Source organism: Pinus tabuliformis, chromosome 9, assembly GCF_031772625.1.
Source record: "Pinus tabuliformis cultivar Carrire ecotype Pingquan chromosome 9, CPIR1, whole genome shotgun sequence".
NCBI lineage: Eukaryota > Viridiplantae > Streptophyta > Pinopsida > Pinales > Pinaceae > Pinus > Pinus tabuliformis.
Window position 1 is genome coordinate 1,204,044,275 of NC_142307.1, and position 17,880 is coordinate 1,204,062,154.

At 37.7% G+C, this 17,880-nt stretch overlaps 1 protein-coding gene across 1 annotated transcript; it reads right to left on the minus strand.

The window, feature by feature from the left end:
* Positions 1-15,179: 15,179 nt before the first annotated feature.
* LOC149152867 (uncharacterized) lies at positions 15,180-16,283 on the minus strand. The gene has a single exon (XM_089443625.1). The coding sequence runs from the start codon at positions 16,281-16,283 to the stop codon at positions 15,180-15,182; it is 1,104 nt and encodes a 367-aa protein (XP_089299751.1).
* Between the last annotated feature and the right edge of the window lie 1,597 nt (positions 16,284-17,880).

The window sequence follows — 17,880 nt, forward strand, 5'->3', positions numbered from 1 at the left end:
AAAGAGCGTCTGAATTGAATTGTGCTAATGGATCCCCTGTAATGCTAAATCTGGATACTTCAGCCTCAATTATGATAAGAAAAAGGTTGTTAATTTTTTTTCCATTGTGCAAATATTCCTTAGCTTCTCATGTCAGTCAACTATTTGACAATTCATCAATGATAGTATGCAGGTTGATACAGCTGGGTCTAAACAATCAAGCCATATACCCTCGTAGAGAACCTGTGTTTTATGAAGGTTGTCTGGCAAGTCATAGTGATTTCAAAGTCTCCCAAAACATAACTTTTAAAGTTCCCTCCTAAATTCACTGTGATTTTTTCCTGTCCATTAAATCTAGTAGCAATTTGCCTATTTCTGTATTCTCTACTCTGGCTTTAACTCTCATGCATCTTAGGTGACTATATATGCCCATAATGTTCTTGAAAAGAGACACATTCCATCTGCACTATGGCAAAGCAAAAACATATCTAGTAAGTAATTGAAGATAATTTTTGAGTAGTTAAGTGGATATAAACATATCAAATAAGAGATGCAGCATCTGTAATTTACAACTCATTTGATCACAAATTCTAGTGACAAAAGCTACCTTAGTCATCATCTAATTATGGCAGAAACTGGACAAAAGACTACCTTATATGGATGGAGAAATGGGATATGATCAACTCAAAAAGGTTCATTCTCAGAAAAGCATAAGCCAAAATATCTTAACGAGATGCTATGATGCACAATGGGAAGATGGCATACGACACAAAATCATCTAGTGCAGCTTCTAAGCACCACATTGTCTTTCAGCCTTTGCAGCCACAAGAAGTGGAACGTCGCTGGAAGTGAGACAGGTTACGGTGACCAAAGAAGCAATCTTTGTTAATTAGTTACTCTTTTTCAGAGAATGTTTCTAGAAACAGTAAATAGTAAATATATTGCTTACTATTACTAATTTACCCAAGAAACGAGTATGTCCACTGCTTACTGGTTGAAGCGGTCTGTACTTTTAAAGGGGTACCAGTGATAACTTGTATAGAAAGGGAGAAATTATTTTCCTTGAAATTAGGAGCAGCAAAATCTTTCAAGTGGGATGGAGGGACCTGTATGTTATCCTTTCCTAAGAGTCGCAGCGGACATGAAGAGAAGATTTATTAGCAAAATAATAAAATATGCTTATTTTCCGCTGGTAGTTTTTCTTGAGTTTTAGGTACTACCAAAACTCCATAAATTCATTAGCAGAGGGGGGCATAAAAATGTAGAAAATCCCAGCATGATGTGATCCAGCCTAAGAGTCTCCAAGAAATGACCATCATAAAACCAATGAAAATAATATACAGTCAGGAATACGGAAAAGGTTAACTATTACGATCTAGTCTCACTAAAATAGGAAAATAATCATATACGTCCGCATTCAAATAAGAGATGCAACATCTGTGATTTACAGTTCATTTGATAAGATAAATGTCCTGAACAAAAAGATTGAAGTCTGATAAGAAAACTTTCATGGATTTTCCAATATCAAATTATCAGAGAAAATTTAGTCTTTTTGCAAGTTCAATCTAGCCAAGGGGAAGGTTACAATTTGCAAAAAGAGTGGGTTGGAATAAGTGCATTCTTTTGTGGGAAGCTGTAGTGTTTTTTTTGGATTAGGCACAAGAATCTTGCAGCAGTGCCATGTGAAGAAAAACGGGCACAATTGGAGTTAAGGTATGTAATCCACTTCTCAATGACTTCAAGTACCGATTTTTTTTTTGTTTTTATTTCAGAACTCGGATTATACATGTCAGTCAATTCTGTAGTATTGTTGCAACCAAGATGTGTGCTAATGATATCTGTCATGTACATTTTCCTTAGGAAATGCTGTTTATAGTAACGTACATTTGTTCTTTGGCTAACTTCTATGCTCTGAGGCATATTTCTTTGTTGTCAGTATTACCCAGGCCTTGCACATGGCCTCATCTGCACCCACTTGAGGTATTTGAACTTGGGTCTCCATGTTAATACAAGCTCAATCATCTTGCTGCTTACTGCGAGACCACTCACCTGTGGGCTGTTATGTTTATTTTCATTTATTATTTAATTGTCCTATTAAGATGGAGATGCACAAATGTTAATAGAAGTATTGGAAAATACACTTATTTTCTTTCTTTAGTAGAAAATCTTGTACTGCTGGTGTTATACTCTTATTTTGTTTGTTTATGTTCTCATGTTCTTTTAGTCATCATCCTTGATAGCAAACATGATTTGTGCTCAAAATGAGTATAGACCAGTGTAGATCAATCTTAACTGCAGATCTGTCATGCAGCAAGAGGATCAAATCCTTGTTTTTTCCAATCTTAGAAAAGTTTTCATCGTGAGGGCCTTATCTTTCTTTGCACATGATAGATCCGGAGTTCATATATATATATATACATGCCACATGTCAACTCCATGTTGAGCATGGAAGGACTTAATACATCTCCCTCACACTGAGCAGCACACCATTGAAATGTTTTAACCTTGAGAATTTTTTTACTTTCATTTGCTTTATGGAGTCTCACACCTTCGGGAATTGGCACCATTAGGCTAGACTCCTAGATTTCTTTGGCATTATGTGCTCTATCTTTTAGAGTTGTGAAGAAACCTGCTGTCCCTTGTACACATTTGACAACAAGGTCACTCCATTCATATCTTTGATGACAAAGTTGAAATAAGAAAGGCTTCTAACAACATAGGAGGATGAGAGATTGTTAAAGTTGAAAGGGACATTTTCTCATGCACAAAATTCTACAAATCTCTCTCTCATTTCTATCTAGTCTTCTATGGCATGCTAGTTTTGGACATATTAATTATGACAACCTTCATTTGTTGAAAATTTATGGTGTTTCTGGTTTTCCTACTATTCCTACGGAACCAAAACAATGCAATACTTGTATCATTGGAAAACATAGCAAACAACCCTTCCATGATTCAATTCCAGAGTATGCAGAAAACTTAGACTAATGTATTTTGATTTGTGTGGCTCCATGCTTGTTCCATTTGTTAATGGCAATAAATATAGTCTTTTATTGATGATTACATCATAATGTGTTGGGTGTACTTGTTGAAAGATAAATCTCAAGCTTTTGAAACTTTTAAATTTTTTCATATATGGATTCAAAATGAATCACAATCACATATTGGCTCTCTTCATATTGACAATGGAGGAGAATATACATCTAATGAATTTGAAAATTATCTTTGTGAACATAGGATTCAACATCAAACCACAGTGCCATGCAATCCTCAACAAAATGTAGTTGAAAGAATGAACATGATTATCTTGAATATGGTTCATTTCATGGTGTTTTTCCAAAATGTAAAGTTGATGTTTTGCGCTGAAGCAGTTCTATGTGCAGTATATGTATATATCAAAAACATGTGCCCATTTCATGCTTTTAGAAATAAGTTTCCTTATGAAATATGATATGGTTGCATTCCTTCGGTGAGGCATCTTAGGGTTTTGGTTCCACCTACCAAGCCTTGATTCCTAAAGAGCAAAGAAACAAACTTGATGCAAGGAGTTGGAAGTGCATTTTCTTGGGGTACTCAAATAGCATATCATCTTTACTATGAAGTAAACAAAAAGTTCATTGGAAAGAATAATCTTTCTTAAATCTTTCAAGAATAACAAAATTGTTGAGCAATAGCTTGATTGTCCGGATAGAATCGCTCATGTAAAGACCTATTATGAATTTGATTATGAGATTCCATGTCTTGAAGGGGGGGATCCCTACCTTGGATCAATTTATGGAATCATCTTTTGAAGCACCATCTTCTCCTCATGAAGTCTCAACCACATCATTAAATCAAAGATCCTTTGAATGATGTGATTGAAAGGATTGAAAGGCTAAATCTTGATATGGCACCATCTTAATAGTGGAACAACTTGGACCATCTTAGGAAGGTCCACCAAAGTGGCTCATGAAAATACTAGAAAGTGTTTATCCTGATGAGGTTGGAAATGCAGGAACCAGAGGTTCCACTACACAAGATGGAGGTGATGTAGATGGTATGGATGTTTCATGTGATTGTGATTTGAATTTATCTACTAACTTTGAACGATCTTCCTTTGAAGGCTTCTCATGACGAGTGGAAAGAAGCAATGTAGCAGGGGTATGATGCTCTCATCAAGAATGAGACATGGAAGTTGGTGGACCCTCCATTCAGAACCAAACAAATAGGCTGCAAGCGAGTCTACAAAAACAAGTATAAATTAGGATCACTTGACAAGCACAAAGTAAGAATCATGGCCAAAGGATTTGCACAAAAAGAAGGCATTGATTATGAGGAGACTTTCCCGCTATAGAAAAATGGGCCACCATTCATACTCTATTTGCCTTGGCAACACAAAATGGATGGGAAGTTCATCAAATAGATGTGAAGACAATTTTCTTGAATGGTGACTTGAAAGAAAATGCCTTCATGTTTGAGTTGAAAGGTTTTGTTGTGAAGGGATAAGAACAAAAAGTATATAAACTCATCAAATCCTTATATGGCCTGAAACAAACATCACGAGCTTGGTATAAAAAGTTAATTGAGCATCTTCTGAAACTGAATTTTATGCATTTTAATATTGATATGTCACTATGTTTGTCAAGAATGTTGGCAAAACTATTGAATATTTTGTAGTATATGTAGAAGATTTGTTGATGATAGGAAACGATGAAAGATATATTGCATCCATAAAGAAACAATTGAAGAAAGGATTTGAGATGACAGATTCGAGACATCTTTATTATTATTTGGGCATCGAAGTGACTCAACATCTAAAGTGTACATGTTCATGTCCTAAAAAATGTGTTTGGAAATTGGGAGGTTTTTCAATTTTTATCTTAGATTTCCATTCATGATAATTACTTGTGAATCTGACAACATTATTATTATTATGATTTTCTTTCTTTATCAAGCAATTACCATAAAGACATGAAGATCACAGAAGGCAATAGAACACAAGATATAGGCTCCAAGCCAGGGCAAAACCCCTTCAAGGGGAAAACCCATAAAATCTCTTGTTATAGAACAAGATCAAATGAGATATCTAAGACCCATAACCACAAAAATTCCGCCTCTAGATGACAAGCCAAAACTTCTTCCTTCCAATAGATTCACTAGCAAGATATCAACAACAAGCGGTATATTAAGGCAGAACATTCACAAACCCTAGCTCCAAGAAGAAACTCTTGCTTTCAGATTTTGACCTTCCTCAACTTCTCTTCCTTCTTTGCGATATTTCATACCAAAAACGTCCAAGTGTGTGTCCAAAATGAGCTCCATCTACCCTCTATTTATATAGATTAGAGGCGGTGCGAATATACACATCCATTGGGGCGGAGCCGACTTGACATATAGGCCGACTTGGCATCTATAGGGGTTTCTGTCCAAAATTTACATTTATTTTTTTTCTTTTTTCTTTTACAAAAGGTTCAAAATAGGACTTACTTTTTGACTCAAAAACCTAGAAGCATGAAGAACATGCTTACGTAGAAAAATAATAATAATTTTCTTTTGCTTTTTACATAAAAATACATAATGGTACAAATTATGAAGACCGAAACCAGTTACATTCTCCAAAAAAACGTACATTGGAGAATTATTGAACTAATTTGCATGACTGAATGTAACCCTCCTACTCCAATGGAACATAATTTGAAGTTCACATCGAAAGAAGGGAATGAATTTGAGGATGCAACTAGTACAAACAATTTGTGGGAAGTCTTATTTACCTTACCACTACAAGACCAAGTATTTCATTTGTTGTGGGGATTCTTTCTAGACTTATGCAAAAACTTTGTGAATTGACATTAGTCTATTGCAAAAGCGTTCTAAAGTAATTGAAGGGAACTCAAGACTTTGGACTCAAATATTCCTAGGTGGATGGCTTCATCTTGATTGGATATTCTAATTCGGACTTTGATGGGGATAGAGAAAATGGAGTGTCGACTTCAGGTTATCTCATGAATCTTGGATCAATAGCTATCTTCTAGAGCGTCACACAAGCAATTAATTCCCACAAATTCCACAAAAGAGGTAATGGTCTAGGTGGATATTGGTGGCCACCCACCTATTCCATTTGAACCCCAACACTGTTTCCTGTCAGTTTCCTATTTTGAAAGTCTTATATTTTTGGTATTTTTTCAGGTCTTGAACATTCAGAGTTGTTTTGAGGCCCTAAACGATGTGTTTTGGGGAAATGGGCAAACATGAGTTTTCATTAACATTTGTACTTGAAAGTTGTTTTCTTTGATAGACCTTTTGAACGATCTATCATGCGCGCCAAACGAAGATCGTATGCCAAAGTTACGACCTCGAGAATTCGACGTTCCAATGAATCCCATCAAGGCCCATAAGCTTTTGATGCTTCATCTCCTAGGGTTAGATTTTTGGATGTTTAAGGTTTCTCATTGTTTCTTTATGATGAAAAGGCCTTAGAGCCTCATTGTAACATAGTTCAGAAGGCATGTAGTTGTCATATCTCTTCTTAGAGATAAACTACCATTGCCCGATCTAGTTTGTTTTCATTCTACATGTAAAATGTTTTTAACTTTTGTTTTATTAATTGAAGTTCCTTTTCATTGTATCTATATGTTTTTTTTTAAATCTATATTTCATTTTGTTTCTTCATAAATATGAATCAGTGATATCAGAGGGGTCTTCTCTTTCTCTGTTTTTATGTGCATGTCCCAAACGAGGTTAGGGTATAAGGAGTTGAGGCTATAATTGCTTGAGCCCTTGCAAGTCTGGCCTCACCGACAACGATGAACTCCCAGGCAAAAGAAAAGAAAGTTGAGGGAGTAGGAGATCCTATCAAATTGTCACTCGAAGAAGCCCTCGAGTGACAAAGGAACGAGATGATGGACAATTTTTCCTAGATCCTTCGGCGGATACCAATGGGTGACGCATTTTCATCCAACAGTCACTTCGGATGCGCCACCCCCTTTAAGGGACAATTTAATTTTGACATTCCTATATTTGAATGCCAGATAGACACAAATGCTCTAGATCAATGGTTAAATCTATTGGAAGGATATTTTTCGGTCCATAAATTTTCCAATAGAGGAAATATTACTTTTGCACTCCTTAAGGCCGCCCCCATGTCAAGGAATGGTGAGAAACTTACTCTGAGCAAAGGGTCGAGGAGGAATCCTCATATTTTTCAGTCACACCCTCTTGAGACTTTTTGAGATGTTGTTAAGGAATAATACTACCCTTTTGGGAGCTATGAAAACAAGTACATAAAATGGACCACACTACCATAGGAAAGGGACCAAGAAGTGTCGGAGTTCACAAATATCTTTCATACCTTATGCACGAAGCTGGGTATCAAGGACTATGAGTGAAATTTGGTGCTCAAGTACTGTGGCTGTATGCACAAATACATTGAGGCAGAAATGGAGTTCCTAGACATTTCACTTGGCGCAACATACTGATTTGCTGTTAAGATCGAGCAAAAATTTAAACAGAAGAAGTGAGACTTTGGATCTGTGAATCCAATGCAGGGCAAGGGCACCTCCAAACCACTGAATAAAGGAAAGAGCCAAGGTGGAATGGACCAGGAAAACCCGTTGAAGCTACAAGCAAATAATAGCAATGGGAAGACAAAGAAAGTCATAGGAAAGTGGTGTGAGTTCCACAAGATCCCCACTCATAACACAAATGAATGTCATGCAAAATAGTCACTGGTGGCTGAGTTGAAAGCTTCAGAGTCAGACGCATCTTCCGAATTTGAGCCAAAACTCGAAAAGGGGAAACATATCATTGATGCGCAACCTAGTGCCACCATTTCCACCACCAAGGTCAAGGAGAGTGAGCCCTAAGATCCGGAGCAGGATGAACGTCTCTTCAAATCACAGATGTGAGTGAACGGTGTTCCGCTACTATCATTGTAGGTAGTGGGAGTCAAAAGAAGTTCATCTCAATAGAGGTCATTAAGTGGTTGGCATTGCCGACAACACCACACCCGCAACCATACACCATCGAGTGGCTTCACCAAGGGCGAGGTCTTCGCATTAGCTAGCAATGTTGCCTGCCTTATAGCATCAAGCCTTTAACGAATGACGTATTGTGTGATGTTCCCCTTGAAGTGTGTGATTTTTTTATTAGGCCAACCATACTTGTGGAAGCGTCATGCTATGTATGAGTCCAAACCTGGTACTGTTATTATTACTTTGGGCATAAAACTATACATGATACTGTAAGTAGTCCCTCTTACCACCATTTCCTTGATATTTGTTAAGTAATGTAGTAAGATCATCTCCCCGACTGGGAAATTTGTATTCTTCCTAATTCTCTCAAAATTAGGGTAAGATCGTAGCCCCCAGAAAGGGCTTCTCTGCACAACAAAAACAAGTGGATAAGGTCATGGAAGAGTACAGGGGCATCTTCTCCTCACCCATAAGGGAACCTTTGCACTATTAGGTTAAGCATTTGATTGATCTGAACCCTATATCACCTCTACCTAATGGGCCAATTTACCGTCGTCCTCTTTTGGAAAACGAGGAAATCAAGCAATAGATCCAAGCATTGCTGCAAAAATTGGCACATCCAACCAAGTTCCTCACCTTGTGGGAGCCCAATTATACTATTACAGAAGAAAGATGAGACTTGGAGACTTTGCATTGATTATCAGGCATTGAACAAAATCACAGTCAAGAACAGGTACCGGATTCCACAAATTGATGAACTTCTTGACCAAACTCAAGGGGGCTAAGTACTTTAGCAATATTGATTTGAAATATGGATACTATCAAGTTCCAACATGAACCCACAAATGTATGGAAGACTGCCTTCAAGTCCAAGAAGGGTCTCTTTGAGTGGTTGGTCATGTCGTTTGGGTTGACAAATTCCCCCACAAATTTTATGAGGCTGATAGGTGACATGTTGCAGCGTTTCACCAATTTGTTTGTGGTTGTATATCTGGATGATATCCTCATCTTTAACGAGAGTTAGCAGAGTACTTGCAACATATTCGATAGGTCCTTCAAACCCTGTGGTAGCACAAGCTATGTGCCAACCTGGAGAAGTGCTCCTTTGGCATGGACTAGGTCCAATATATGGGCGACATAATTGATGAGCAATTCGTGCATGTGGATCCAGTTAAGATCCAAATCATTTGGGATTGTTAGGCCCCTGACGACTCTAATAGAGTTTCGTAGCTTCCCGGGATTTGTTAATTTCTATTAGAAATTCGTGTTGGGGTTCTCTCATGTCACTTGGCCCTTAAGTCTAGTTACAAAGGGCAGAGCAAAAACAAAGTTTTTTTGATTCGAGTCACAACAAAAATAATTCATTGAACTGAAACATCGCTTTTGCTCTGCACCAGTCCTCACCTTGCCAGACCTGCAACAACTATTTGAGATTGAGACAAATGCCTCTGGTTGTGCTATTGGTGTAGTTCTTACTAAGCAAGGGCATATAATGGCCTATCACAACGAGATAATTAAATATTGTTCGAAGGTACCCCCCTATGATAAGGAAATCTATTTTATCGTGCAGACCTATCGACAATTGAAACATTATATTATGGGGAAGGAGACGATCATCCACATGGATCACCGACCTCTTCAATTTATGCAGATGCATGAGAAGTTGCATAACGATCGCCATTAGAAATGGTCCACATATCTACAACAACTCTATTTGAACATTAAATACAAGAAGGGTGGCACCAATCACATCGCAGACTACCTCAGTCGGCCCTTGGTTGTGGTACTAAGCACAGTTCTCAACTCTTGTGGGCATGAGACATCTGGATGGCCCAAACTATATGACAATGACTTAGAATTCGCTGCCACCTACAAGATGTTGATGGATGGAAATCTAGTTCTAGAATTCCACCTTCAGGATGAATTGCTTTTCTATCTAGGACATCTTTGTGTTCCTTCAAGCGAGCGTGCCAAGTTGATTTGGAAGACGCATTATAGTCATGTCGCATGACACTTTAGTTTGGAAAAGACAGTGGTAGTACTACATAAGTATTTTTATTGGCCAAAACTCCGATAGGATGTTGGAAAATATATCATATCTTGCACTGCCCGTGCCATCGCCAAGCCAACCATTAAGACGCAAGATGGGTATACCCCTCTTCCTACTCTTAGCCAACCTTATGAATCTATCTCCATGTGTTGAGAAATCTAGGGCAACTTAGGATTTATTTCAATCAGATTTCTCTTTTCTTTCACAAGTATTTGTGATATTGTTTATCTTCTTATTCTTATGTGTTCATGATCAAATAAATGCCAATACAAAAAAGATCAGAAAGACAAGAAAGAACACGAGAGATAGGATCCAAGCCAGGGCAAAACCCCTCCAAAGGGGAAAACCCAAAAGAACTTCTCTTCTTATAGAAACAACTTCAAAGGAGACTTCCAAGACCTAAGACCCAAAAACAAGATTCCCTCCAAGATCAAGTCATCTTCCAAAGACCACAGGGTATTTGCATGTGTGGACTAAACAAGACACACTTCCTTCCTTTGCTGGATTATTCCTTGTCTTCTTAAGGTTCTTAAACTTCTGTTTTTATTGCATATCAAAATTAAGATGTGTGTGTGTGTGTCCATCTCCTCTCAAGAGATCGAAATCCTCTTCTTTGTATAGTCTTTGCATGGACTAGAAGGGCCTTTCTAGTCCCTTATACAAATTAATTACTCCAAAAGACTTGGAATATCAAGATATCCATGAGGATATAAATATTATATTAAATATATGAATAAGAATGAGAATGAATGATTTACAATGAGAACGAGAAGCTTGCTTATATATTAGACAAGTGTCATTTCATGGAGAGTCATGTCTCAATTAGACATGTCTCTTCAACCTAATTACTACTTAACTAATAATTATTTATGCTTATTATCATTTATATTATTTTACATTATTTATATATATTTTATTCGTTACATTGCCTCCTTCCTCAAAGAGTTTTGTCCTCAAAGCTTGTCGATGAAAAAAGCCTTGATCTCTTTTTCGGCTTCGAACTTCTTTCTCTCTTGGAATAGTCATCCTCGTCGATACAAGTTGATATGATCTTCTTAGTGACAAACAAAATTGTCGCACTGAGAAGGGATCAGACCATCCGAGGTTAATCTTCTGCAGAGTATTTTGATCATTGGAATTTTGTAACGACTTGTTAGCATAAGATTGGAGTGAGGGTACATCACTATTATATGGAACATCAGTTTGTTGTTTCTGGTTTAAATGGTCCTGATACGTATCTTGGCTGATTTGTCTACTCTCGTGATTCGGATGCCGATATAAAGTTTTTAGGTTTTTTTCTGGCGAAGATGTTGTAGAGTTGGTTATGAAACATTCACTGGGGATGTTCATTGGCTGAACTGCAACATCTAAGTGTGTCGTTTCTTTAACTGAATTGTCTTCTTGAGTTGTCATATTCACTTGATCGGTATTTTTTGTTTTGTCATCAACTTGAATTCCTACATTTGATGCTTCTTTCTCGATAAGTTGTTGTACCTTGTTTTCTAATGACTTCTTATCCTTCTTAAGTTTCTTAATTTGCAACAGTGATTTTTCGCTATGGTTTTTAAATCGAGAAACTTCTTCATTTTTGTCAACATTGATTTTGTCAATTTCTTTTTGCATATTTTGTAATATCTTTTTACCTTCTTGAGACATTACTTTTGAAATATCTGAGATATCTTCTGGTGTTACTGAATTTGGTTTTAGTGTAAAATCTTGGAGCGTTATTTTCTTCTTCTTGTAAGAAAATGTTAAAAACTTTTTCTTAATATTTAGAATAAAGGAACCTAGAGTTTCCATCCAAGGTAAACCCAAAACAATGTCACTATCGTTAAAACATAAGGTTTTCACGGTGAATTGTGAGGTAAAAGTATAATCTCCAATATTTAGGTGTAAATTGCTTATATTGTATTGTTTGTTACATGTGCCAAAAATATTTGTTTCAACTATATTTGATTCAGGAATCACCAATTGGTTAGCACATTTAGGACTAACATAATTACTTCTTTCAGTAGGACTAATAGAGATTATAATGTCTCTTCCTGCGAGTAATCATTTGATTTTAAATAGTGTGTAAACACATGTACTAAAGGTTTCAGGAAACCTTTCATTACTAGTCTCCATTTTTGCCTTTATGTTTTTACGTAAACAATATGTCAACAAGAGCTATTTTTATTATAAAATATCACTTATTTCTTCTATATATATTTTTCAAATATTCTCCTTTAATGTGGATTGTTAAAAACTTGAATACCCTTTTATTAAAAAAAATACTCTTTTATATTGTTGCCCTCTATATATGTATGTATTTATTTATATTAAAACCCCTTTTCAAAATAACTTTATTATCTTGTAATAATAATAGTTTCACTTTCTTTTTCTTCTTCTTCTTCTTTTAATAAATTGGTCCCTTTTTATATACTTAATTGCTTCGTTGATAAATTTTTAATGTCACCCCACTTAATAAATATAAAGGTCACGTCTTTTCATATGACACAGTCATGATATTAAAATACCATGGGTTGTTTTTAAAACCTCTGTTAAAATGTTCTCCATGTAAAAAGTAAAAAACATTTCTTTTGTTTTTTGTTTTTGATTTTGTTTTGTTTTGTTTTGTTTTTTTTTTTAAATTTTAAAGTACCATGGGCAATTACCTTGGGTTGTTTTTAAAACCACGGGCTTTTCCATGTAAAAAGTTTTAAATATGCTTGGAAAGATTCCCACTTATCTTTATTATGCACTTTTTTTTTTTGAAATTAATAATCTTTATTATTATTTTTGATATATATATATATATATATATATAGCCAAAGGCTTGGTAGCGAGACGGAGAAACCCCAAATATTTAGCGAAACACTTGAACTGCAACAACAATAAATTTGACGAAGAGTCGATAGCCAAAGACTTGAATCGGAGAACGAGCTTTGTGCATCGGTTAAAAAAACTAGAGGACCGAACTGCTGTGATACCAAATGAAGCGAACAAAGTTCCTTCTACAAATTAATTACTCCAAAAGACTTGGAATATCAAGATATCCATGAGGATATAAACATTATATTAAATATATGAATAAGAATGAGAATGAATGATTTACAATGAGAACGAGAGGCTTACTTATATATCAGGCAAGTGTCTCTTCATGGAGAGTTATGTCTCAATTAGACATGCCTCTTCAACCTAATTACTACTTAACTAATAATTATCTATGCTTATTATCATTTATATTATTTTACATTATTTATATATATTTTATTCGTTACAACCTAAGACCCAAAAACAAGATTCCCTCCAAGATCAAGCCATCTTCCAAACAAATCTTCTTCAATGTCAACATGGAAATATCCTTTAAAGAAAAAAATTTGCTTTTTAAATAAGGTTAGCAACCACCCTTGTACTTTTCGGATTTGTGGAAAACCCTAAAGACCACAGGGTATTTGCATGTGTGGACTAAACAAGACATCCTTCCTTCCTTTGCTGGATTATTCCTTGTCTTTTTAAGGTTCTCAAACTTTTGTTTTTATCGCATATCAAAATTAAGATGTGTGTATGTTTGTCCATCTACTCTCAAGAGATTGAAATCCTCTTCTTTGTATAGTCTTTGCATCGACTAGAAGGGTCTCTCTAGGCCAACTTTAAAATGGCAGGCCAACTTGATCTTTGTTGGTTGAATTAATCTTGGGAGGTTTTCTACTCTTTTAAATATAAAAATAATTTTTATTTTCTTGTTACAAATGCCCAATAGGGTCATTGACATTATGTCAAATGATTTTGACTCAAGACACAAACCCTAGAGCACTCAATGGGTGCTTTGACCTAGGACCAAATACATTTTTTTCCCATGGAAAAATTCTTAATTTCATTAATAAGAAATTAATTACATTTTGTAGATGCATATGCATATTCCGATATTTCTATCGATAGATAACTGCTTCCTAAGAAACATCAAAGCCTACTACCTATATCACAGTGAGGTAGTAGCCCAAACAGAGTCAGAGAAGAGTCCAAAATTAAAACAAAAGTACGACATTGTAAATATTATCTTAATCCACGCAGGGAGATAATACCAAAAATATGTACTGTGCCAATCATAAAAATGGCCGCATAACAGTTCATAAACAACAAAAGAAATATGTACAATAATATGAAAATAGTGTCCAATGATTAGTCCAAAATGTCCATAAAAGGTCTGTGATAGTACTGGTAGAGTTCTCCATCGATCTGTTCACTGATCAGCCAGATGCCCTGCTCCCGGATCGCGCCTTCTTTGGAAAGACGGTCAGCCTCTAAGTTCCGCTCCCTGTAGATATGATTACATGAAAAAAATTCAAAATTGGAGATCAATCTTAATGCTTCATCAAGTATGTGTCTCAATGAGAAAGACCAGCAATAAGAACGCTTATTCAACCAGTCGCAGACAATCTTAGAGTCACCGAACAGTTGTAGAGCATGACAGTTCTTCTCCAAGGCAAAACGGATGATATAAAAAGCTGCTGAAAGTTCTGCAAAGTTATTTGTTCCCCTTCTTAATCCCATAGTCAGACTGTAAGAGTGCCTCTCAGATATGTGCAGGATAGCACCCCCCCCCCACATCCTTCATCTTGGGCAGCCCCATCAAAATATGCCCAGGGTCGGTTGGGGTCAATCAGTTCTTGAGAGATGATCCGGGCTCTAGCGGGGGGCGGGTCATCAGGGATAAGGTCATAATCCGCTTTGATCATGGCAGCAATGATAGTCCACCTAGGAGGGGAATTTTGAAATATTAATTGATTGCGAGCAATCCAGACAGCCCAACAAAACAACAAGGGGAGGTTTCTCAATTTGTGGGGAATGACAGAGGAAAACCAAAGGTTCCAGGCATCGACCAGTGAGCCCGGTTGCCAGTTACAATTTGAGGGTACAACGGCTGTCACAAGATTCCATAAATGGTGAATGACTTGGCAGTTCAAGAATATGTGGGAAGCAGATTCACCATCCTTGTTGCAAAAATGACACCAGTGAGGGCCAAAGAAGGATCGCTTCATCAGGTTATCCCCCGTGGGGATTTTATTTCTCAGTATGCACCACAATAATAATCTGGATCTTGGTGGCGCCTTGAGCTTCCAGAGGTGTTTCCACCACTGGTGAAGTATGTGAGGCTTTCGCGGATCCGCCAGAACAATGTAGCCCTCCTTTGGTGTATATCTCCTTGATTTCGCCAGTGCCTAGATAATCTCGTCATCACCTTCTATTAATCGGATATGAGCCTCTAGGAGGGTTTGTGTATAGTCCCTCCAGTTCTGCTGCCATGGAGGAGGAATGTTGAGTTGAAGATTTGTTTTCCATGCCTGTTGAAGAAAAGAGGAGTTGAGCTCATCAGCAATGTGAGCAAGGTGTGTAACATGTTGCTCCCTTAGGTGTGTTAAGAGATCCGGAGGTAATCTGTGCATGTTCCCACAACCAATCCACGGGTCTATACCAATGCGCACTCTGTTCCCTGAATGGATTCGCCAAGTGATGCCAGAGCGGATGGGATCCAAAGCTTTCAGGACAACCTTCCAAATTATCGAAATATCGGTATAGAGTCTAACCAGTGTTCTGATCCATTCCAGTACATGAGTAGGGGCGATATATTTCGAGCAGGCCACCCTTCTCCACAAATTGTCCGAAGCTACCAGTTGCCATCCTAGCTTTGCTGCCAGAGCTGAGGAAAATTCATCAAGCTTTTTGAGTCCCCAGCCTCCCCATTTTTTTGGAAGTGTGAGAGCATCCCACTTTGCCCATGCATATATTCTTCCCAGTTGATTACCCCTCCATAAGAATCTACAGCAAATATTTTGTATCCTCGACAAAATGCCACGAGGAATCCAGGCCAGAGACATCCAATACACCGGGGTCGCTTCCAGGACACTCTTGATGAGTGTCAATCGGCCTGCACGAGATAAGAATCTTAAGTACCATATGCTGAGCCTTTTTTCCAGCTTTACAATGAGCCAAGTCCAATCTGCTATCTTGTATCCTATTGGCTTTAACTTGTATCCCAAATATTTCAGCCCCTCCTCCAGAGCAATCAATGTAAAGTTAAATCTATGGACAGCATAATGAATTTCGTGCTGTGAGCAGGTTGCGACCGTCAAAGTAGATTTTCCTTCATTAATGATCATCCCTGTGGCCTTCTGAAATAAGGAAAATATATCTTTGATTGATGTCAAATCCCCAACGCTTCCATTGAGAAATACCAGCACGTCGTCCATGAATAGTAGGTGTGTAAGCGTGCAATCATTTGTAATCTTAATTCCAATGAGTCTGCCTCTTCTATGATCTTCCATTATTATCCGCCCAAGTCCTTCCATGATCAGGAGGAAAAGCAGTGGTGAGAGTGGACACCCTTGACGCAAACCATGAGCCGAGGTGAAGAATGGGGATGCACTCCCATTGACCAATACACTAAAAGGTATGTTAGTGATGCATCCCATAATCCATTTAATGAAGATAAAAGGGAAACCAAGGTGGGTTAGAAGCATTCTCAGGTATAACCAATTCACCTTGTCAAAAGCTTTAGATAAATCCACCTACATTATCATACCTTTGCCTTTTTTGTTGTGGAGAGAGTGTAATACTTCCTGCGCTGTCCCAATCGCCTCATGGATTTTCCTGTCCTTCAAGAATGCAAATTGTTTAGGCAGGATGTGCTTCGATAAGATTGGCTTCAATTTGTTTGCTATAATTTTGGCTATTATCTTGTACAAACAGTTACAAAGCGAAATGGGGCGGAATTCATCAAAAGTGGATGGATTGTTAGTCTTCGGGATCAGGGCAATGAATGTGGAGGTATTGGCCGCTTCCAATCTACCTGAAGCCCTCGACTCCTCCACAACACTGAGAAGATCCGGACCAATCAACTCAAAAAATTCCAAATAAAATTCGATGGACCAACCATCAGGTCCTGGGCTTTTGTCCTTGCTGAACCATTTTAAAGTGGCCTCCAACTCCCCCAAAGTGACCTCCTGCACCAAATCCTCCTCATCCTCTTGCTCCACATATCTAGGGAACAACTGAGCAACCCTGATAATTTCTGCTAAATTAGTCTCCCTGGGGTCACTATAGGCATTTTTAAAGTGCGAGCTTGCAAGTGAGGCGAGCTGAGGGAAAGTGTTTGCTGACCTTCCCTGTTCATCCTGCATTTGCCAAATAGTGTTAATAACTTTCCTCCCATTAGCAAACTTTTGAAAAAATTTTGTATTGCATCCCCCTTCTGTATCCAGATGGCCCTGCTCCTCAATCTCTATTTGTCTCCCCATTCTTTGAGAATCTTACCACGGGCTGAGTAGAGGGATGTGATGTTATTCTTGTGCTCCTCTGATTTGTATAGACCTCCCAGCTCATTTTCAAAAACCTTCATTTCAATCTCAATCTGTCTCAATGCTTGATCATCCTGTATTCTTTTTTGATGGGCCCAGATTTTGGACATCTATTTCAGCTCTGTTAGGTTGTGAATAAACCCAGCTGTAGCTGAACCTCTAAGCCCTGGTGGGTTTGTTTTCCAGAAATCAGTGACCATGCTGATATATGATGCATCCTTAAGCCAGGTTGAATTGAATTTGAAAGGACCCTTCGACCTGTCCCTTCCACTTTCCATTTCCATATAAATAGGCAGGTGGTCTGAGAGCCCACCTGTACCAACCCATTGCCTTATATTGAGTCCCAAGTCCATAACCTGTTCCTTGACAAGAAATCTGTTTAGTCTCCTTGCAAGTCCATTATCCCCAACCCTATTGTTCCTCCAAGTGGCCTGTATTTTTGCAGCAGGAATGTCTATCAGATGGTGTTGTTCCAATATGGACGAGAAGTAGTCTGAGAGGGAGTCCCTTTGTGCACGATGTCCCCAAGATTTAGCATGTCCTATGGAAAAATTTAGGTCCCCTC

Bases quoted from the DNA above. Each gene is read 5' to 3' on its own strand.
- LOC149152867 (XM_089443625.1), bottom strand. From the start codon at position 16,283: ATGGAAGATCATAGAAGAGGCAGACTCATTGGAATTAAGATTACAAAT.